Below are 22,223 nucleotides of genomic sequence, written 5' to 3' on the forward strand. Positions count from 1 at the left end.
CCCCCCCCCCCCCCCCCCCCCCCCGCCCGCTGTCCCGGCCGCCGCGTCCCGCCGGGCCGCGCTCGCCCCTGCAGCGCCCGGGCGGATGCGGCGGGCCCACGGAGGGGCATGCTTCCACGCACCAAGTACAACCGCTTCAGGAACGACTCGGTGACATCGGTCGACGACCTTCTGCACAGCCTGTCGGTGAGCGGCGGCGGCAAGGGCTCGGCGGCGCGCGCGGCCCCGGCGGCGCCCCCCTACCTGGTGTCCGGAGACGCGCTGCGCAGGGCGCCCGACGATGGGCCGGGCAGCCTGGGCCACCTGCTCCACAAGGTGTCCCACCTGAAACTCTCCAGCTCGGGCCTCCGCGGGCGCGCGGCGGCCGGGGCGCGGGCGGGCGCGCGGCTCTCGGGCAGCTGCAGCGCGCCCAGCCTGGCCGCCCCGGACGGCAGCGCGCGCCCCGGCCCCGGCGCCCCGGCCATGCGCGCCGCCAGGAAGGGCCGGCCCGGCGACCAGCCGCCGCCGCGCGCCCCGCACGCCAGCGACCAGGTGCTGGGGGCCGGAGTCACCTACGTCGTCAAGGTGGGTGCGGGCGCGGGCCGCGGGGTGGGTGGCTTGCTCTCTCCTCGGGGCTGCGCCTCTGCCCACTCGCGGCGCCCCGCGGGCACGGCCCCTGTCCCCGGGACGTGGGCATCGGGCCCGTGCAGTGAGCGCGCCGGGGAGAGCCCCCTCCCTGCGCCGGGAGGCGCGGGCGGCGGCACTACTTCTGCCGCGTCCGCCCCGAGGCCGGCTGCGCGCTGTGGCTCCCGCGGCTCCCGGCTGCGCAGGCCAGGCGCCGGCTTGCTTTACGTAAGCCGCCTGGACTTTCTTCCCCAGCGAGGTCCTCCTGCTGCCGCCTCGCCTTCCACACCCGAGGGCTCTGGGTCACAGCAGCAGAGGAGAATGTGGGACCGCTTTTCCCTGGGGCTGTCGTCTTCCTTCTAAATAGGCCAAAGGGGGCTGAGCGTGGGCCCTGGAGCTGCCGGCTCCAGATTTTTCCTTCAGCACAAAGAATTACCCAGTCGTGCCCAATGTGGTCCATAAAATTCCTCCTTTATACAAATATTTTATGATGTTTAGAACAGACAGCCTGCACCTGTCGGTTGGCTCCGGTCCTCCAGCCTGTTGGACGGTGGTGGTGAGCGTCACCGGGCTCTGCAGCTGGGCCGCCACCGCCGGCTGGGGGAAGGGCTGAGCAGGCAGGCCACTCCGACACATGGCTGCTTGTTTGAAAAGAAAAGAGCCACACACTGTCTCCCCGGTGTTGTCAAGCACACCGAGTGCCCCACTGGGTGTCTGGCTTGCACATACTTGGCTGCAGATTCAGTTTCACAATCCAGCAGACACAGCTTCAGGTAAAGTGTTGTATCTAGGCAGTCTGGCAACCAAAATAGTAAAGGAAGCAGTTAACTGTGGACTGTGGTTAACTGTCTAAAAAGTACTGACAAAGGAATGTTATCTCCGGTGTTAAAAATGGAGCCCTCTCGTCCCCTTGAGGCTGTTTTTAAATCGAAATCTTACCATCTGAAAATGAATTAATGGTTTACAGGAGAGGCGCCGATCAGCATAACTTATGCACGTCTGCTTGCGTTTATGATAAAGGACAATGATTCTTCCTGTAGTCTGTCTTTAAATTATATAACCAGGAGCCAAAGCAAAAAGAAACAAAACAAAACAAAACAAAAAACCCTGACCACGTTGAGGTGAAATAGCGGCTCTGGAGAATATTACTTTTAGTGTGCTCATATAATTGCTATCTAAAAAACAAACAAACACCAAAAAAAGCCTATGTTTAAGACAGACAGACCTTGGGAGAGCTTTCTGTACCTATCGTGTGGAACACAGAAGGCAGTTCTGAAATGGAGGGAGAATTCTCAAACTTAGGTCTTTAAAGTTCTCCTTTAAAAAAAGATCATTCCCTTCGCTTAGGGCTTTGCTCTTGCTTTGTGGAGAATGACGGTGGATGTCCAGGTCGAAGGGTCAGTCGTGGCTGGACTCAGATGAGCACAGCCCAGGAGGGCAGCCCCGCGGGGCCGTCCTGCGGACCTAAGGCCGCGGCATTTCCAGCAGCAGCTGAGCTTAGAGGGGCGGAAGGCTGGGCTGCCCCAGCCTCTGGGTCTGGGGGGGAGTCACTTTCCTGTGCCTCCAGTAAATGGCGGCAGTGCCCTGGGGGCACCCAGCGCTGGGTGCCGTAGCCTGCTTCGCCCCTGGCTGAGAACAGTGGTCGTGTGAACATCAGCTCAGGCTTCCCCGGGGAAGTGTGGAACCGCACAGCAAGGAGGTCAGACGCTAAGGACGGTTTCTCGCACACGCGTTTGACTCACGTTATCACGTGGCCCTCTGTTGGTGTGCACTTCCTCGTGGCCCGTGCTGCTTTGTTGAACCTCATGGACTTATTTTCTTGAAAAATCACAAGACTGAAAAGAAAATCTTAACGTGATATCGTTTGCTGATTTGTGAATAGTTTTTATCAGTTTCTTGGCTTCACAAGAAGTCTCTCAGGTAGAGAGAAAGAGAGTCTCTTATATGACTATGCGTTGCTTGTAAATCTAAAAGCTGCGGGTTTGGGAAAGAACTAATTATTCTGTTTGATTTAAATTTACTTCTTTATTTTTTTTAATGTTTATTTAAAAAAAATTTTTTTTAATGTTTTATTTATTTCTAGGAGAGAGAGAGACAGCGTGAGCAGGGGAGGGTCAGAGAGAGAGGGAGTCACAGACCGAAAGAGGCTCCAGGCTCTGAGCTGGCAGTCAGCACAGAGCCCGACGCGGGGCTCGAACCCACGAACCGCGAGATCATGACCTAAGCGAAAGTCGGACGCTTAACCGACTAAGCCACCCAGGCGCCCCTATTTTTTTAATGTTTATTTATTTTTGAGCGAGAGAGAGACAGAGGGCAAGTAGGGGAGGGTCAGAGAGAGAGGGAGACACAGAACCCGAAGCAGGCTCCAGGCTCTGAGCTGTCAGCAAGAGTTTGACGCAGGGCTCGAACCCATGGATCTTGAGATCATGAGCGGAACCAAAGTCAGATGCCCAAGCAATTGAGCCACCCAAGAACCCCGATTTAAATTTACTTCTAAATTAAGGAACCCCCTCCCCGGTTTTTCTAAGTTCTGGAAAATTCGTTTGCTGTAATGGTTATATTATAGGATATAATATAGGACATTACAGGATAATATAGTTCTCCTATAATGATTGGTTTTGCCCCCTTTTAGAGACACCCGCCATGACACCTGAGAATATTATATACAAGGTTTGTTATTTAAAAATCTTTCAACTCCATCTGGTTACCTGGGAGGAGGGCCTGGAGGGGCAGGAGCCCGCTGTGTTTGGCTCACCTAGGAAACAGCAAAGTGTGTGACCAGCAGGCTGTGATGTTAATTAATGAAGGATATGGGATTTGAAGACGGAGAAGGCTCCTGAGTAACAGGAGCGTTCGGGGCTCAGCCTGTTGAGTCAGCCCTGCACACGCGGCCACACAGCAGGGAGGCTCGCTGCAGCCCCCGGGTCGGGAATTACCGCGGTGGTGGGAGGCCTCGGGCGGTGTGCCGCGTACCCGCCTCAGGGGGCCCAGCCCGTGGCTTTCTCTTTCGGTCACACACCATCAAAGAACAATGAATATTTTCATTACAATTCCACTTTCAAATGACTTTATATTTGGACGGAAGAGGCTGATAGAAAGTAAGTATTACTTACTCTGCTGCTCACCTTAAAATTCTATGGCCCAAAAGTCCAAGCCGGCTTCGCCGGCGTGCGCGTGGCTGGCGGTGCCGCCGGTGTCGGCAGGTTCCCAGGCGATGTTCGGTGCTCCAGGCACAAGCCCGCAGGGTGAGCAGCCTGGGAAGGAGAGAGAGGCATGAATGGGGGTGGGGGGGTGTCGGTTCTTTTTTTTTAAATTCAGACTAGTTAACACACCGTGCAGTCTTGGCTGCAGGAGTAGAACCCAGTGACTCATCCTTTACGTAGGACACCCGGCGCACACCCCAGCAGGCGCCTCCTTAATGCCCCTCCCCCCTCCCCCACCAACCCTCAATTTGTTCTCTGTATTAAGGAGTCTCTTATGGTCTGCCTCCCTCTCTGTTTTTCTTATTTTTCCTTCCTCTCCCTTATGTTCATCTGTTTTATGTCTTGAATTCCATGTATGAGTGAAAGCATAGATTTGTCTCTCTCTGACTATTTCACTTGGCAAAATACCCTCCAGTTCCATCCACGTTGGTGCAAATGGCCACATTTCATTCTTTGTCATTGCCAAGTAGTATTCCACTGCGCATACACACCACATCTTTATCCATTCATCGGTTCGTGGGCATTTGGGCTCTCTCCATAGCTTGGCTGTTGTTGACAGCACTGCTATAAACAGTGGATTGCGTGTGCCCCTTCGAAACAGCACACCTGCATCCCCTGGATAAATACCTATAAGTGCAATTGCTGGGTCATGGGACAGTTCTATTTTTCGTTTTTTGCAGAACCTCCACTGTTTCCCAGAGCGGCTGCATCAGTGTGCATGAGGGGGTGTGTCGCTAAGGAGAGTGCAGGCCACCGTAGAGGAGCCGTCTGAGGCCAGCGCAGCCCGGAGGTTAGCCCGACCCTGCCCGATGGGTGCCGCACCGTGTGGGCTAACGGCACTCCCAGGGTCCTCAAGGGACAGGCTCTCCTTACAGCACATTACACTGCAGACTCAAAACAGGGAAAGAAGTGAGTGGATTTAGGACCGCCCCCAGTGCCCCCGGCAAGGACTGTGGGCCCAGGTGAGGAGCTCACTTTGGGGGCTCACCTCAACACTCAGACAGGAATTGTGTGCCGCGTCCCTCCGGCACCCACAGAGTCCCGTCTGCTCTTCCTGACAGTCCGAGTTACAGGCTATTCACAGGAGAGTCTAACAGCCCAAGAGCTACTGACTTTTCTCCTCTGCGGGGCTGTGCTTGTTTGGAATGAAACCTTGTTTTCACAAGAGCTCTGTTTTAAAAATTATTTTGTTTCTCCCACTTGTGAATCTGATAATATTTATCATCGGAAAAAATGATTAGTTTTATTTATAAATGTTCTGTTGCTCCTCATCGATGGTCTTTAGAAACCGCACTTACTCTGAATCTTACTCTAAACTGGTGTTTTTTCCACTTGCCTCAGTGTCTACAAAAACACCTTAAATCTGGGACGCCTGGGGGTCTCAGGTGGTTGAGCATCCAACTTTAGCTCAGGTCATGATCTCACAGTTTGTGGGTTCAAGCCCCACATCGGCTCCCTGCTGTCAGCTTGTCAGCGCAGAGCCCGCTTCAGATCCCCTGTCCTCTGTCTGTCCCTCCCCTGCTTGCGCTCTCCTCCAACATAAATAAGTATTTTAAAAACATTAAACAGTACCTCAGATCTTGTGGGTCTCAGTGCTCTTCCCTTGACATCAGGAGCAGGGCATCACAGAGCCCCTTCAGCGTGGCCGTGGCGCAGCATCGCCGTGCGGCGGATCAGATTTTGCTTTAATTCTGGATTAAGAAATTGTCATCTGATGTGCAGTAGAAACTTGAAAGTTGATATTTTTAAAAATTTGTTGAAAATTTCATTATATGTGGCTTCCGTGTAAATATCATCCAAGTAGTTTGAAAAAGTTTAAGAGATTCTTTTGAGATTAAGAAACAAAATTATTAGTTTAATTTACAAGTTGTATCATCTCTTTTTATGTGACACAAGTATAGGAAATGTGTTACATATGTGTGCATCATACACCACACACACTATACACACACATATGCACAGCCTACACCACACTCACGCCACACACCATACACATACACACCACACACCATTTACATACACACAACACACACACCATACACACACACACACACATTAGACAGCTTGTGATGACTTTGGAACAGGGGCTGTTTTCTTTCTTGTTAGAAAACAGTAAATGTCAGGGTGCCTGGGTGGCTCAGTTGGTTAAGCGTCCAACTTCGGCTCAGGTCGTGATCTCATGGTTTGTGGGTTCAAGCCCTGCATCGGTCTCTGTGCTGACAGCTCAGAGCCTGGAGCTGCTTCAGATTCTGTGTCTCCCTCTCTCTCTGACCCTCCCCTGCTCATGCTGTCTCTCTCTCTCTCAGAAATAAATAAAACACATTAAAATTTTTTTTTAAAAAAGAAAAAGTAAATGTCATATTTCCAGAAATACCTGATTCCCTCATTCATTGTTTTATATTCAGGTCTAACAGAAAATGATTCCGGGAAAAGATGAGCTATTGGTCACTGTAGTCCTATAAGGAGTGGCCTTGGTCTTCCCCATGTCCCCACTGCCTTTCATCCCTGCGTGTGTCTTCTTTGTGAGGAAAGGAGCCACAGGTTATGTGCACACAGGTCTGGGAACGGAGGATTTGGGGCAAGAGGCAGGGGGAGCGTGCGGGCCCTCCTTTCCAGCCAGGAGCTTGTCCCCAGGGCGCATGGCGCCCACAGCCTCGCTGGACTGCCTCCGCGCGGGGACGCGGCCCGGGTGGGTCGTGGAGGCTGGGGCTCCTCAGCGCTGGGGCTGCAGACCCTCCCTGTGGCCGCGCAGGAGGCAGAGGGCATGTGTGGCGGGTGGGCCTCGCCATGTGGAGTCCCTGCCTCCGGGGAAGCGGCTGCTGTCTTGTGGACCCATCCCCGCACCTGCGGAGAGCGGCTTGCACCACGGTGTCCGGGTGTGCGGCCTGCAGGGCAGCCGAGGCCAGGCCCCAGGGCGCCGCTCCCGGAGGCCTGGCGGGTTCACAGGAAGTACGGTGAGGACTCAGCAGTTTAGATGAAAATCAGCCGGGGCCCATGAAGTCAGGTAGAATGATCTAATTCAGAAGTCCGATGGTTTCAGCTTAAATGGAGGGAAATGACTGGTTGTGCGTACTTCCTGAGGGAAGAACGGAAAGAAACATTTGAATTTCAGTGTAAACACTCTACAGTATGCAGTGGATAAGGAATATCTTTCTCGGGGGGGGGGGCTTAAGCACAGGGCTGGGGGTCGCCCGTGGGGTGTGTGCACCTGTACCGCTAGCCTCACACCTTGCTCCGGTTCCGCACATGCGGGAAGTACCAACTTCCAGCTGAGGCAGCATCACCACCAACGTCCTGTGTCTCCCCCACCGGGGCCGGGACAGGGGCCGGGATGTGCCTGGTCTGTGCCTCCCCCACCCCAGGGCTGCTGGAACCCCCTTTAAGAAATATCTCCTATACCCCTAGCTTTCCAAAATAAAATCTGAAATGGTTGTTGTATTTTTTCCAGGGTTTTTTTGGCATCTAGGGAGGCAAATATATATTTTCACCCCTTTTCTGTTAAATGTGGTGAATCACCTTTGTAACCTACGTGTCTTGCTTCCTGGCTGAGTGCACTCAGCTGCCAGAATTGCTTACAGAGGCCCGCCCGGCGCCTCGGGAGGGCGCACACGTTCGGATCTGGCCCCTCCAGCCCTGGAGCTCGTCACCTGCACCCCAGGCCCCAAAACTGCAGCCGCGGAAACTGCTCGTTTCCCCCAAAACCAGCGGCCCCACTGACCTTCGCTCAGTTCTCCCCATCTGGGCCCTTCTTTCCACCGTCTTGGCCTTTATTCTGATGATGGTCTGATAGTCTTCAGGACTCAGGCTAAGGATCTCTCCACGAGGGCCCTGGGGCTGTGCGTCTGCAGCACGAGCCCACCACTGGGGCCCCTGAGGACCCAGAGAAGTCGGATGGTATCTGCTGTCAGGGAAGTCACTCCTTAGGGGTTCGGTGTGTGGCAAGGCCAACAGCCATGGCTGCGGGGATGGTGAGCCGCCAGTTCTTCCCTGGGTCCCCCTGGGACAGAGCCCGTGATCTGCAGGTAACAACAGAGATGGCGGACAGGTGACCGTGGGCCGCTGCAGAACGAGACAGAAGAAAAGGTCAGGAGGGTCAGGATGGTCAGAGCAGACGGTCAGGAGGGTGACCTGGGGCCTATTTACACGTCATTGGCTATTAAGAATGTAACTCCAAACAGGCACATTCTGGACTCCGTTCTGTTAAAAAATTCCTCGATAACTATTCCTCCTGTGAACTGGCACGTCTGGCATGGCCCGCCCCGGGTCCGCAAGAGCTGCTCAGTGGATGGGAAGTGTTATTAGCAGACCCGCGACTTCTCTTAAAAGCTAATTGCCGCTGGGTTTGGTAAGAGGAGCAGCTTTTTTTTTTTTTTAATGTTTTATTTATTTTTGAGAGAGAAATAGAGACAGCGTGAGCAGGGGAGGGTCAGAGACAGAGGGAGACACAGAATCTGAGACAGGCTCCAGGCTCTGAGCTGTCAGCACAGAGCCCGATGCAGGGCTCGAACCATGAGATCATGACCTGAGCCGAAGTTGGATGCCCAACCGACTGAGCCACCCAGGTGCCCCAAGACGAGCAGCTTTAATGAGAGCCATGAGTGGTCGTTATGGAGGTTAAATACTGCATCGCCTGGTTTCAGCAGGACCTGTCCACATAGAGCGCTGAACTCCTGAGCACATGCATGTGTCCCCACCTCCCTGGAGACCACGACTTAGGAGAAGAGCAGGGGAGGTGGGTGCAGGGAGTACTTTTGCGGCTCTGTCCGTGCCTTCCCTTGCAGGGGGATTGTCAGTTCCAAGGAGGTTTTGGGCTATTTTCCAAAAGGAATGTACCATTCCGTTGAGCAGGAAAAGGTGCTGCATTTTAAAAATGTCGGGGGTGCCCAGGTGGCTTCCAACAGGTAAGCTAAGACTTCAGCTCAGGTCATGATCTCACGGTTTGTGGATTCAAGTTCCGCATTGGGCTCTATGCTAATGGCTCAGAGTCTGGAGCCTGCTTCAGAGTCTGTGTCTCCCTCTCTCTGCCCCTCCCTCATGCTCATTCTCTCAAAAATAAATAAACATTAAAAGAAATTTAAAAAAAGAAACCTAAAGAAATTAGAAGACAAAGTGTTGTGTTCAGTCCCGTGCTGGCGGCCTGGGGAGGGGGCCAGCGGGCTGGAACTGGCAGGAAAGGCTTCACAGAGGGCGGGGGTGTGTCCCGGGCCCCAGAGGCTGTCCACGTGTGCGCAGGCAGGGGTGGGGGACGCTCAAGAAGGGAGAGTCAGAGCAAGAAGTGCTTCCGAGGGGACCGTGGGCCTGGCGTTGGCCCAGGGAGGGGAAGACGTTCCACCCAGACTGGGTCAGAGGGATGCAAGACATCAGCGGCCATGTGTGGGGGGATGCTCCCCATTTGCTGGAGGGGATGGTCTGACGCTGCCCCTTCTGTCCCTCAGGGATGGCTGGTGCTTACAGAGCTGACCTCCTTCCTTACCAGGTGACAGGCCCCCCCCCTCCTTTTCTGTAAGCTGATGTGTCTTCCTCTGTGTACGCAGAGCGGACCTTGCTATTTCCTGCGTCTGAGCCGCTCACATCCCAGCTGTGGGTGATGTGGGCGAGACTCGGCTCATGTATGGAAAGCAGTGGAAATGCCAGGGCAGGTTTGGCATGCTGCATATTTTATTTTTAGAGTTCTGTCCTGTCCTGAGGAGAATTCGGACCTTCGTTCACATGCACATGAAACCGTGGGTTCGTCTGTCTCTGCCTAAGACACAGCTGTTCCTTGCCTCCAGAAGGGGGGTAGGGCTCTCCTTATGGCTCGTCTGCTGTGGGCCGAGCCACACTTCCTATTATTAAAGGGCTCAGTGGAGTCTCGCCTTTGCCACCTACCCTGCCCCCCACTGCCTACAGCAGGCCACCTGACTACTGTGAGCTCCCATCAGCCACTGTCAGCTGTCAGAATCGCAATCGAGCAGCCAGAGGAACTGTCTCTGGGAATTCTGCCACCCATCACACAATGTCCCGTAACAGATTGGGTGGTGGTGGGGGGTGTGTGTGAATTCTGGTGTGTTCACACCACACAGCAACATGCAGCCATTTATTTTATTTTTATTAATTTTTTTAAATAAAAATGTGTTTTAATATTTATTTATGTTTGAGAGAGTAAGAGAGTGCAAGCAGGGGAGGGGCAGAGAGAGAGGGAGACAGAATCTGAAGCAGACTCCAGGCTCTGAGCTGTCAGCACAGAGCCTGACACGGGGCTCGAACTCATGAACTGCAAGATCATGACCTGAGCTGAAGTCAGATGCTTAACTGACTGAGCCACCCAGGTGCCCCAACATGCAGTCATTTAAAACAGAGAATTTGAGTCCTGTTAGAGCTGACTGGAAAAGATGTTCATGAGGAACTCTCAGGTGAGAATAGCATGATGTAGCAATGCGTGTGTGACATGAGCTCATTCTCAGGACAGAGACAAGTACAAAAATGCTTGCACGTGCCCACGGTCACAGCAGCCCGCCCGAACTGTTCATGGGCTCCACACAGAAAATCAGCAAGGATACACAAAACTGAGCGACAGTCAACAACAGGATCTAGCAGTTGCACACAGACTACTCCGTGCAGCCACAGCAGAGTGTCTTTGTGCCCGTGAACAGCCAACAAGACAGGACCCTACCTGGACTCACAGAACACATCCAAGCAAATTTAAAATAGTCAAAAATCCAGAATGGATTCAAGTTAGGAATTCATAAAGAAAGGCAACAGGAAATCTCCCAACACTTGGAAGTTAGGCAACAGGCCTAAAAATAACAAAGGACAAAGGAGAGATTTCAAGGGAGATTGAACAACACACAGAATTGAATACAGAGGAAGGCACCACACATGAAGGTTTGTGCTGTGCGTGCCGACAGAGCAAGCAGGGCATCTGTGGCGGCGAGTGCTTATGCTGAGAAAGAGAAAATGTCTCCCACCAATAATCCAAACGTCTCTCCCAAGACACTGGGGAAGAAGAACAAAATAAACGGAATGCAGCAGGAAGGAAATAAAACAGGGAAAGGCAGAAATCAGTGAAATGAAAAACAGAAAGTCAATAGGAGAAAAATCAATGAAACAAAAATCTGATTCTGTGAAAAAGAAAATCAATGCGATGGATAAACCCAGCAAGCCTGGCAAAGATAAAAGGAGAGAAGACCCAAATCACCACTGGCAGGAATGAAACGGGGTTGTCTGGACAGATCGATCTGTCGACGTCTTCCAAGCCAGCCTGGCCCCCCGTTCTCAGCCTTCCCGGGGCAGACGCGGCTGACGGCTGCTTCCTAGGAGCAAAGAGAGTGGGGGCAGCTCCGGGCAAAGGGCCTGTGGCGCAGAGTGGACGCAAAGCCAGGCCTGCACACACAGTGCTGTCCAGTGCACCAGAGGCCCCGGACTGAGTCCAGGGCCGTGGCCCGGTGGGTCTGCAGGAAAGAAGGCTCTTGGCCCCCAGCCCACAGAGGATGCTGAGCGGACGCTCCGGGGCCATCCTGTCCAATAATCTGTTCATTTATTTTGTGGAGGACAAGGGTGAGAAAACCAGTGCTCAAGGGGAGAGATCGCATTTTCTAAGACCCAGCAGCTAGCTCGGTGTCAGAATGAGGACAGCGGTGGTAAATGGGGACACGCTCGGATAAAAAGGGCTGGTCAGCTTTGCCTCCTTCACACATCAGCTGTGACGCGGCTTTAGCTGTAATACCAGCATGTATTTCTGGAGTATTTCTTCCCTCTTTCCCTTTGGCTTTGAAGAGCAGATGCGGCCAATTGCACTGCTGTGATTTTCAGATGAAGTGGAGCACAGTGGTTTCCTTTTCAGCGAGCCCCGGTCATACTTCCTCCCTGTGACTCAGCGTCCTCGGCGTGCGTGAGACGGATGACACACGCCAGCAGCCAGCATTTATAAAGGCTTCCTGGGTCCTTTGATGGAAGCCTGTATGGCACTTGTGTTCATATAATTTTCCCTGGGGGACGAAAGATGGAGAAGGAAGCTTAGACGTAAGGGTCTGCTGTACGCAGGTGGCTGACGTCCTGTCGGGGACTGAAAAGAAACCGGTCAAAAGAAACAGGAAAGCTGAAGGCGGGGGTCACCTGTCTCAGTGCACGCCTGTGCCCTCAGGCTGTCCCGCAGCGCCAGCCCACGCACCCCCGTGCACGCCGTGCAGGCACGCGCTGGCTCAGCTGCCACAGCAGGTGCCCCGGGGCTCATGGCAAGAGGTCCACCTTTCACCTCCGCTTCCCCAGGGTGCCTGTGAGCCTCAGGTCCCTCCTGTACAGTGGGGGTGAGCACAGTGCCGTCTGCGGGGACCCGGGGGCAGCTTAGCAAGTGAGCATTTGTAGGGTGGCCAGCCCCGGGCCTGGCAGGTGGCAGATGAGTGTTTCCCGTTCGGGCCGCCTGTGGTCCTTGTCCTGGAGTATGGCTCGGGTGCCCAGAGCTCCGGGGGTCAGGGCCAGCCTCTGCCTTCTGTGGGAGAGGACAGGGTGCCTTTATTCAAGGAAGAGTTCTGTCATAGGACAGGGTCGTGATGCCAGCCCCGGCCACGGCGCCTTCTGACGCAGGTGAATCTGCCCCACAGGCAGGTATGCAGGTGCAGTGAGTCGGGAAAGGTGGAGGGATGAGCGCCCTTCCTGCGCCCTGCTTTGGGGCCATGGCAGTGGTGGCACAGCCCATCCTGGAGGGGAGTGAATGACCCGGTAGGAATCGCAGCTGGCCTTGGAGGCTTTGGGGGGAAGCCGGCTGGATGCTGGGAGCAGACGTGGTTGGGGCAGCCGCAGCTGCTGGCATTGGTAAAGCGCTTGCCAGCCGCCCAGAAGCCAGAGAACAGAGCCGAGCTGTTAGACGACTTCCCAGTGCATTTATCACAATGTCAAGTTGTGCCGGCGGATTGATTATAAATGGTTTTAATGTTTTGATGCTCTTGGTATTTTCCAAAGTTTTGTATAATGAACACACATTATTTGCCAGAAAAAGATGAACGTTAAAAATAATCTCAAGGGCTGTCTTAAAAGCAGCGATCTTTTTTATTTTTTACTTTTGCAATCAGTGCGCAGTAAACCATGCAACCTTAAACGTTCAGATCGGTGAGCACATATACCCGCATATGTGGGGCCATCCACACAGGCACCTGACCGAGATCTAAAGCAGATTCCCGGGCCCCTCCAGGCTCCCTCGAGCGCCGACCAGTCAGTAGGGTGTCCGGCATTCTGACTTTTGCCACCATCGATTAGTTTATGTCCGTGACCTTATTTTTTTTTTAATTGTTAAAATTTTTAATGTTTTATTTATTTCTGAGAGAGACAGCTTGAGCAGGGGAGGGTCAGAGAGAGACCCTCTGGGGTCTCAGAGGAGGCACAGAATCTGAAACAGGCTCCAGGCTATGAGCTGTCAGCACAGAGCCCAAAGTGGGGCTCGAACCTATGAACCATGAGATCATGACCTGAGCCAAAGTCGAACCCCCAATCGAGCCACCCTGGTGCCCCAACGTCCGTGACCTTTTAAATGAAAATACACTTAACAGTATTGGTTATATTAGTGCTGTTAGGTATGGCCATTCCTTCAGTGTGCATAGTAACTTTCCAATAACTTCAAAGCTATTGTAGTTGATGATGTTTGAAGCCAGGTTGCGTGGGTAGTAGTACCTTTGTGGCTTCAGGAGCCCTGGTCCCCACTGATCCCCACTGGGATTTGGAAGAGGTGAGGTTCACACCCCCACCCTCAGCATTGCTTCTTACAGGTGGTTAAGGGATGTTTCACCATGTCAGAAATGAAACCGGGGTAGGGGCACGTTTACACTGAGCTTACAGCCCATATCTACCAGCCCGGTTTCCCAGACAACAGCTCCTCACATGTGGCTGCCTCCCCAGTAGAATCTGAATCCATCAGTCACTAGGATTCGACTCCACAAACAGAATCCTAGCAGGCAGCCCACTGACTATCCCTGCAAATCCAGGAGTCTGGGCACAACCAGACACCCTTGGGCCTTTAGTTAATAGTGTGTGGCTTTCTTTTATGGAAGCAGTACACGCTATTTGCAGAAAAAGCAGAACATACAGAAGAGCAAAAGAAGAAATTAAAACTGTCCTCACAGTCTTCCATGATGACTTTTATTAAAATTTCCCTGATTTTTTCTTATCCCTTATTTTCATTTATGCAAAATTGAGATCAGGCTCAGTGATTCTCCAAATCATTAAATATTATCAGAAGGCATGTTTTTTAACAGTTGCATAATAATCCATGCTATGAATATATTGTATCTTACTTAAATGTTTTCCTAGTTTTGAATATTTAAGCTGTTTTTATTTATCATTATCTCAATTGAGTATTTGTTCACTCATTCATTTATTCAACTACGTGTCAGGCTCTGTCCAGGAGCTAACAATACAATTGGGAAGAGAAAAAGAGACGTGGCCTCTGCCCTCTTGGAATTTATGTTCTGGTGAAGAAGCCAGGAACTAACCAAATAAACAAACTAATCAAATAGAGACTTAACTAAATAACTAATCAAATAATTTAAAACTGTATCAATGCCCCCAAATAGCCAAAACTGACTTGATGAAGAAGAACAAAGTTTGGGAGACTCACATTTTCTGATTTAAATAAACATATTACTGGCCAAAGTCTAGACACTTAGATCAATGGAACAGAATTGAGAGGCCAGGAGTTAGCTCGTGCATTTATGTTGATTGTTGACAAGAGCCAGTGGAGAATTGTCTTTTCAGCAGATGGTGCAGGACAACAGGGTGTCCACATGCAGAGGAATGAATCTGGAGTCTTTCTCCATCATATAGGAAAATGAACTCAAAATGGATCAAAGTCCTAACTGTCAGAGCTACAAGCACAAAACTCATAGGAAACACAAAAGGATTAATATTTGTGACTTTGGATTAGTCAAGGGTTTCTTAAATACGGCCCCACAAGCACAGGCAACAGAAGAAAAATAGGTAAGTTGAACTATCAAAATGAGAAACTTATGTGCCTCAAAGGTAGAAGGAAGTGAAGACAGCCGCACAAGGGGTGAAGATGTTTGCAAGTCATGTGTCTGCCGAGGGACTGGAAGACAGAAGATGTAAAGAGCTATTTCACCTCAACAATAAAAATAAAAGTAGCCCCATGAAAAGTAAGCAAAGGATTTGGATAATCATTTCTCTAAAGAACACCTGCAGATGGCCCATAAACCTGTGGGAAGCTGCTCAGCATCATCAGGGAGATGCAAACTGAAACCACTGTGAGATGCCACCTCACACCCAAGAGGTCAGCTTACACAGAAAAGATGTGCAACAATGAGGATGTCCTAAGGGTGCCGAGCACTTGAACTCCCGGAATGTAAAGTGCTGCAGCTGCTCTGGAAAACAGTCACCACATGACCTGCGGGGGCTGTGCCCAGGAGAACTGAGAACGTATGTTCCCACAGAGCCTTGTCCGGGGACGTCCACAGCAGTGCTCCTCGGGACACCCCGAAGTGGAAACAACTCAGGTGTCCACAGGCGCTGAATGGAGAAACAGGATGTGGTCCAGCCATGCGGTGGATTAGTATTCAGCTATAAAAGGAGGTGAAATCCTGACAACTGCTACAGCCCACAGGGTGAACCTTGGAAACATCGTGCAGAGTAAAGAAGCCAGACACAGAAGGGCAAATACCATTTATAGAGAGTGCCCAGAATTGCCAACTCCACTGAGGCGAAAAGTAGATTAGGCGCTGCCAGGAGCTGGGGATGGGGAGTGTGGTCCTGGGTCCCTATCCAGGTTCCTTTTTAGGGTGATGACAGTGTTCTGGAATTAAATGGTGGTGGTGCTTGTACAGTATCATGAGTATCCTGAAGTTGATGGAATTGAACACCTTAAAGTGATGAATACTTATGGCACGTGAATTATATTTCAGTACAACAAAACCACAAAACAGTCGTCGTGCTAAATAAAACGAGCCAGAAGTATATGACTTCATGGAGGGTCTAAGGTCCAAAGGTGGGCGGCGGTTGTGTGGATGGGGTGGGATGGGGTGCTCTGGATGACAGGGGCACAGTAAGAAGGGTCTTGGGAAGGGGGAGGGGCAGGACCTGTTCCGACTGTACATTGTTTCCCTGGATTGGGTGGAAAAGACAGGGCACTGAATTGTCAGTAACATGTCATTTCTGAGGAGTAAAGTTCATTGTCAACATTATGATATTTAGATAAATAACAAAATGAAAATAAATCACCCATGACGGCCTCCTGAGAGCTGGAAAAGAAGGAAGGGAAAGGTGGTCTCCACACCGTGAGCCAATGTGTGAACTGAACAAGTTTTACGAAAAGCCAATTGGAAATGCCAATCGTAGGACCGTGCTGAGGATGCACGGTCAGGGTTCAGAGTACAGCACGCATCGCTCATGTAGGTGATGCGTCAGCGCAGCGCTGCTTGCTTTACACCCAAGCTGTCTCCGTACTTCCCACGGTAACCTCGTCCTACAGATGAAGAAACAGGCACTCAAGGTGTCCAGTGATTTGCGGAGGCTCGCACAGGTGGTCAGCCATGAAGTGGGTCTGTAACCTAGGGCTGTGTGGGTCCCAAGTCCACTCTTGCCTGACTAGCGAGCAAAATGCAGAAATCTGTGCGCTTGTCATCAGCCAGACCAGCAATGATAGTCTCATGCTTTTCAAAGAACAGAAGACAGAGGAGCGAAATTGGAACTACTGACCTTGTAGGAAATGCACCAGTAGCCCCTGCTGCAGGTCACCTGTACCCGTGTCCAGGACGCTGCTCTCCACGGGGGGAAACTGGCCTCCAGGTAAACTGAGAGATGTTGAAATTTATAGCTGTAGTGTTATGGTCTACATGTTATTCCTTGAAAAGAATTTTTTTTAGATAATCACAGACATGCTTGTTGCAAACAGACTGTAGTTTGGCCCCTCTCTTCCTCTGCTGGGGCCAGTGTCCAGCCCTTCCCCACACTGCTCCTGAGCTGTCCCTGCGCGTGCTCTCAGTCACTTGGACTAATTCAGCTACGACGAAAGGCCTGTAGAACAGCCAGATATCTGAATTCCAGAATAATTTCAGGGAAACACAGAGAATGTTCAAATATATTACATATCAGAAACCAGCACAAATTGGTGCTAATAAGTGAAATAAGAAGTTAATAGAGAATTACGGTTCCTGAGATTCCTGCATGATCAAACGAAGCGTTATACGCCATCTGCTTCTGATCCCCAGAGGGATCCAGAAGCATCTCTAGCCTCATTGGCCCTTGGTGGATGCGCTCAGCACACATTTACTTTGTACCCATCATGTGTGAGGCACCCGGACAACGGAGAGGGAGAAAGGCCCAGCCCTGGAGAGTCCTCTCAATGACAATAGGAAAATGGGTGCTGGAGCCCGCGTTCGATTTGGGGACGATGGCACAGGGCACTAACTCAGCATCCTGGAGAGCAGATGGGGTCTTAGGCACTGACAGGCAGGGAGGGATGGCAACGAGAAAGTCTTTCAAGGTTTAAATTTTTCCTGTTTTGAATCCCGGCAATGTGATATTCTTACCTGGTAAATACCGAGCACCCAGCAAAACAGTGAGGAGGCACCATGCACACGGGTGCGGGCTCCGTGGCCGCACAACACGGAAGTGGTCTCTCGGGATAAGGAATGCTATGCTTGAGGCAGGCAGGGGCCCTTTCTCCGGGTCTCATCTTCCATGGGGATCACTGAGGATTGGCAGGGTTTGGGAAGAGAAAGAGGGGAGGGGCTGGGAGGGAAGGGGGGCTTGCAGGCACGGGAGAGCACATATGTCCCACTGGTCGTGGGACAAGTGGCAGGGGTGGGGTGGGGAGTTGGCAGGTGAAGTGACTACTCTGTTTTTTTCTCCACCTGCTGGTGGGCACTTGGTTTTCTTTCCAGTTTGGAGGCTTCGTCAGCAGCGCTACCGGGAGTGTGTCTGTGCACCGATGTGGCGGGCAGATGGGATCATCTCCCTCTGAGCGGAGATGCTGGGTCATGGGGAACACACACGTCCAGCTTCGGGAGAAAACACCACATGAGTTTGCCCCAGTCATCCCTCCTGCCAGCGCTGGTGTTTACCCCGCTGTCAGAGACACCAGTAGGCTTTCCTCTGTGTGTCCGCCACTTGAAATTACCTTAAAGCGTAATGTGCAATTTGAACTAGTATTTTTTTTTTAATTAAAAGAACTTTTTTACATTTATGAATTTGAGAGACAGAGAGAGAGCATGAGCAGGAGAGGGACAGAGAGAGAGAGAGAGAGAGAGAGAGAGGGAGACACAGCATCTGAAGCAGGCTCTAGGCTCCAAGCTGTCAGCACAGAGCCTGACATGGGGCTTGAACTCGCAAACCGTGAGATGATGGCCTGAGCTGAAGTCAGACACTTAACTGACTTTTCTAACACTAGCTCTGAGGTCTACAGTTACTTCGTGTTTTTGCCTGAAGGAGGCAATGTGGAGGACAGAAGCGTGTCTCCTGGAGACTCTGAGCATAAATCATTTACAAAATGGCCGCATTCAGAATCCCAGTCTGGAAGTGCCCTATGTGTTAAGCCATGCATTTATTGATAAACATTCGAGAAGGGGGCTCACGTTGTCATTCTGTGCTGCAGGCATCAAGGCAATGAATGTTTTGTATGTACAATTTCACGCACTGACGCATGAATAAAGCTCTACAAATAACGTTGCTGGGTCAAAGAGAAGCACGTTTTCCATTTCCATAGATACTTCCAAAGAGTCTTCCAAAAGTTTCACCAAATTAGACGTACTAAAGGAACATGAGGGAGGGCGCTCACCCAGTGTGACTGCTCAGCTGGGTGAAAAATGATCTTTCTGTTTGGCGTTTATTTTAATTGCTCTGATCACCAGTCCTTACAGACACGTTGGTCAGCTGTATGTCTTCCTCCGTGAATTTCCTGTTTACTTCCTTACCCACTTTTTTCTCTTGAGTTGATGAGCTCCCCTAATGACTCATAGAATCTCTTTGAGTAGTCTGGTCATTAATTTTTTCCCCCTGGTTAAGTTTATTACATTTTTCTTTTTTCTTTTTTAATTTTTTAAATGTTTGTTTATTTCTGAGAGAGAGATAGAGACAGCTTGAGCAGGGAAGGGTCAGAGAGAGAGGGAGACACAGAATCGGAAGACAGGCCTCAGGCTCTGAGCTAGCTGTCAGCACAGAGCCCGAAGCGGGGCTCAAACCCACGAACCGTGAGATCATGACCTGAGCCAAAGTTGGATGCTTAACCGACTGAGCCACCCAGGCGCCCCAGTCATTTCCCTTTTGATGGTTGTCTACGTTTTACCTAACACAAATTGTTACTGCAGTAACACTGTAGAAATTCCTGTAACCATATGTCCGTCACTTTCTATATGGCTCTGGAGGGCCCTATCTTGCTTGAGAAGGTCACAATATTCTCCTAAATTGTATTTCACAATATTGATTTATTATTTGACTATGCATTCACTGCTTTTAAGTGTTTTAGGTAATGTTTTCCATTTGGCTTTTTAACCAATTTGGAATTTGCTTGTCTGTACAGGACATGACATGAGTTAATAAAGTTGGCCTCCAGATGAACTATGATTTAGACCAGTACCACTGACCCAGTAGTTCATCCACTCTTTCTGCAGTGATGTGCCAACTTTGTGGTATATTAAATTCTTATTTTCTCTGTGCTCCACCTGAGCTCAATTCTGTTACACTTCCTGTGTCAATCCCACATCTTTTGTGTATATTTTTCTTGAAGAACTTTAAATTCATGTTGTGAAGTCCCTACACCACTCAAAAACTGGAATCTATTTGAGATTTCATATTACCTTGAGAAGAACTTCTATTTGCCATTAAGCTTTTTATCCATAATCATGAGTTTCTCCATTTTAGGTATTATTTATTGCCTTTAGCAAGACTTTGTGGTTTTTTGGCATTTACCCTGTACTTCTCTTTTCCACTGTACCCCAACACACTTCTTTAAAATTTTGGTTACCACTGAGAATGACATTTTGATTTTTCCATTGTATGGCGAATCTGTTTTTTACCAGCAGAGAGAAGGCCTATTGATTCAGGGTATAAACAGAAAACTCAATCAGTGGGCTCCAGAGATGTGCAAAGAATTATGAAATCTGAACAACGGGACTCAGAAAACCTCCCCAAACCTGGGAAAACCTCCCAGTGGGGCTGAAAGACAGACTTACAAAAGAAAGTGTAAAGTCTTAGAGTCTGGATCCAAAAGTTCCTGCATCTGCATCATACGAATTCCAGGAAAAGGAAAGACGAAAGCAGGGGGGAAAGAAATTCGAGAACAAAGAGAATAAAATGTTCAGTGTCAGAGGGAGACGAGAGTGTCTATATTTTCAAGGCTCCCAGAAGAAAGATGAAAAGACCCGCTTGGCGACACGTGGAAGCTCCGTTCCAGGACAAAAGGACCCAGACAGAGAGATCCTGTGAGTGCTCTGTGAGGGGAAGTGACACCAGCTACTCCCAGAGAGTTCTGGTCGCTCAGGATGGGAAGACAAACCACCGTCGGAAGTCAGAAGAGAGGTATTGAGCCGAGAATCTTACATCCACCCAAATTGGCATTCAAGTGGGAAGACAAAGCCAGGACTCAGAAAGCTACCCACCCACAGACTCTCTCTGAAAGAATTATTCCAGAACAATGAAAACAGAACACAGGAGGATGTGGGCTAGGAGAAAAAGAATAAGGGAAGAATCAACAAGAGTCACAGGCACATCTGATGCTTAATAATTATTGACGCCTAACTTAAAATATTTTTTTACAGTGATGGGGGAGTCTCAGAACTCCCCGACTCTGCTGATAGGGGCGGACATAAAACAGGCGGGAGCCGGGGCACAACATGGGCACCACTCTGTTTACAGAGGCAGCACAGAACTGATTAACTGGAGCCGCAAAAACAATGTATGTTTACATACATGTGAAAAACTGTAAAACATTGGGCCGCCTGGGTGGCTCAGCCAGTTAAGCATCTGACTTCAGTTCAGGTCATGATCTCTCGGTTCATGAGTTCAAGCCCTACTTCAAGTGAGCCCTGCTTCTCTTTCTCGCTCTCTCTCTCCCCCTTACTCACTTGCAGCCTCTCTCTCAAAAGAAATTGTAAAACACTGTAAAAAATAAGATGACTGACTGCCCCCCAAACTGCTAGAGAAGGAAACAAGTAAAAACACTCTAGCCATCAGAAAGAAGGGGGAAATCAGAAAATGCACAAATAAATGACCCAGAAAAATATAAATTGAAACATGAGTAACGGGTCCAAACATCTCAGTAATCATAACAGTCATGAATCAATTGAACCCACCAATTAAAAGTCAAAGATTTCACACTGGTTAAAAATAAGGTAAGTTAGGGGCGCCTGGGTGGCTTAGTCGGTTAAGCGTCCGACTTTCGCTTGGGTCATGATCTCGCGGTTCGTGGGTTCGAGCCCCGCGTCGGGCTCTGTGCTGACTGCCAGCTCAGAGCCTGGAGCTTGCTTCAGTCTGTGACTCCCTCTCTCTCTGACCCTCCCCTGCTCACGCTCTCTCTCTCTCTCCTAGAAATAAATAAAACATTAAAAAAAATTAAAAAAAAAAAAGGTAAGTTACATGAAATCACAAAGACAACACTGAAAAGAGAGAGCAGATCTCTACCAGGCAAAGCCCAACAAAAGAAAGCAGGGATATAACCCGGAGGTTACTCACTTATAATTGTAGGAAACACAACATGAAATAAACTTAAGGAATGTGCAAGACCAAATTGAAGAAAACCTTTAATGATGAATAAATACAAGAAAGCCTGCACATGTGAGCAGACGTATCATGGTTTTTGGACTGTTAGAGTCCATATGAAAAGCCAATTCTCCCCTAAATTAATCTACACTTTTACTGGGATGCCAAATGAAGTCTCAACAGGGTTTTTTCCCCAAAGGGTAAAAAATTAATTCCAAAGTTTAATCATAAAAGAAGACTTTGAAGAACACAAATTTCTGAGGAAGATGAAAATGACAAATAACCAGCGAAGATTCTGTGAAGCTGACTTTGGAATAATCGTGCACATAGGGTGGTGATGTGGGAGAGGCCAGGTCCCAAGACCCCCGAGGGGCTCCTATGGGACCAGACAAGCCCTGGGCTGCACAAAGGATGGAAAGCAAACGCAAGCCAGCAGGAAGTGAGAGCTGAGTCCAGTGAGCTGTATCGAGAGATACAGATGGAGGGTCTGGGAGACTGAGAAAGGAAAAGAGGGAGTCTTGTCTTCATTCTGGGCCTGGGGTTTCTACTGGGTGGTGGCCTGGTGCACATGTCCCCTCAGGCCCAGGCACCGTTCAGAACACAGATGAGGGCCCAGGTGTTATTCCTTAGAGCTATGAGGCCTTGGTGTCAGTCGAGGTGTCTAGCTTGGGGGTCTGGAATACACGTGCGGTGGCTTCTAGTCAGTCTCACCCGGCCCTTCCTCAGATGTGATCTGCTCTAGAG

General features: G+C 50.2%; 1 protein-coding gene across 2 annotated transcripts in view; it reads left to right on the top strand.

The window, feature by feature from the left end:
- The first annotated feature begins 37 nt into the window (after window positions 1-37).
- Window positions 38-22,223, top strand: part of SHC3 (SHC adaptor protein 3) — a 98,422-nt gene continuing 76,236 nt past the window's right edge. For both annotated transcript variants that reach the window (XM_039241500.1, XM_039241499.1), the window contains exon 1: window positions 38-564. In XM_039241500.1, the coding sequence (XP_039097431.1) occupies window positions 109-564 (456 nt within the window). In that variant the 5' untranslated portion in view covers window positions 38-108. The remainder of the gene's footprint in view (window positions 565-22,223) is intronic.

This window comes from Hyaena hyaena, unplaced genomic scaffold (genome assembly GCF_003009895.1).
Source record: "Hyaena hyaena isolate Hyena2069 unplaced genomic scaffold, ASM300989v1 scaffold_194, whole genome shotgun sequence".
NCBI lineage: Eukaryota > Metazoa > Chordata > Mammalia > Carnivora > Hyaenidae > Hyaena > Hyaena hyaena.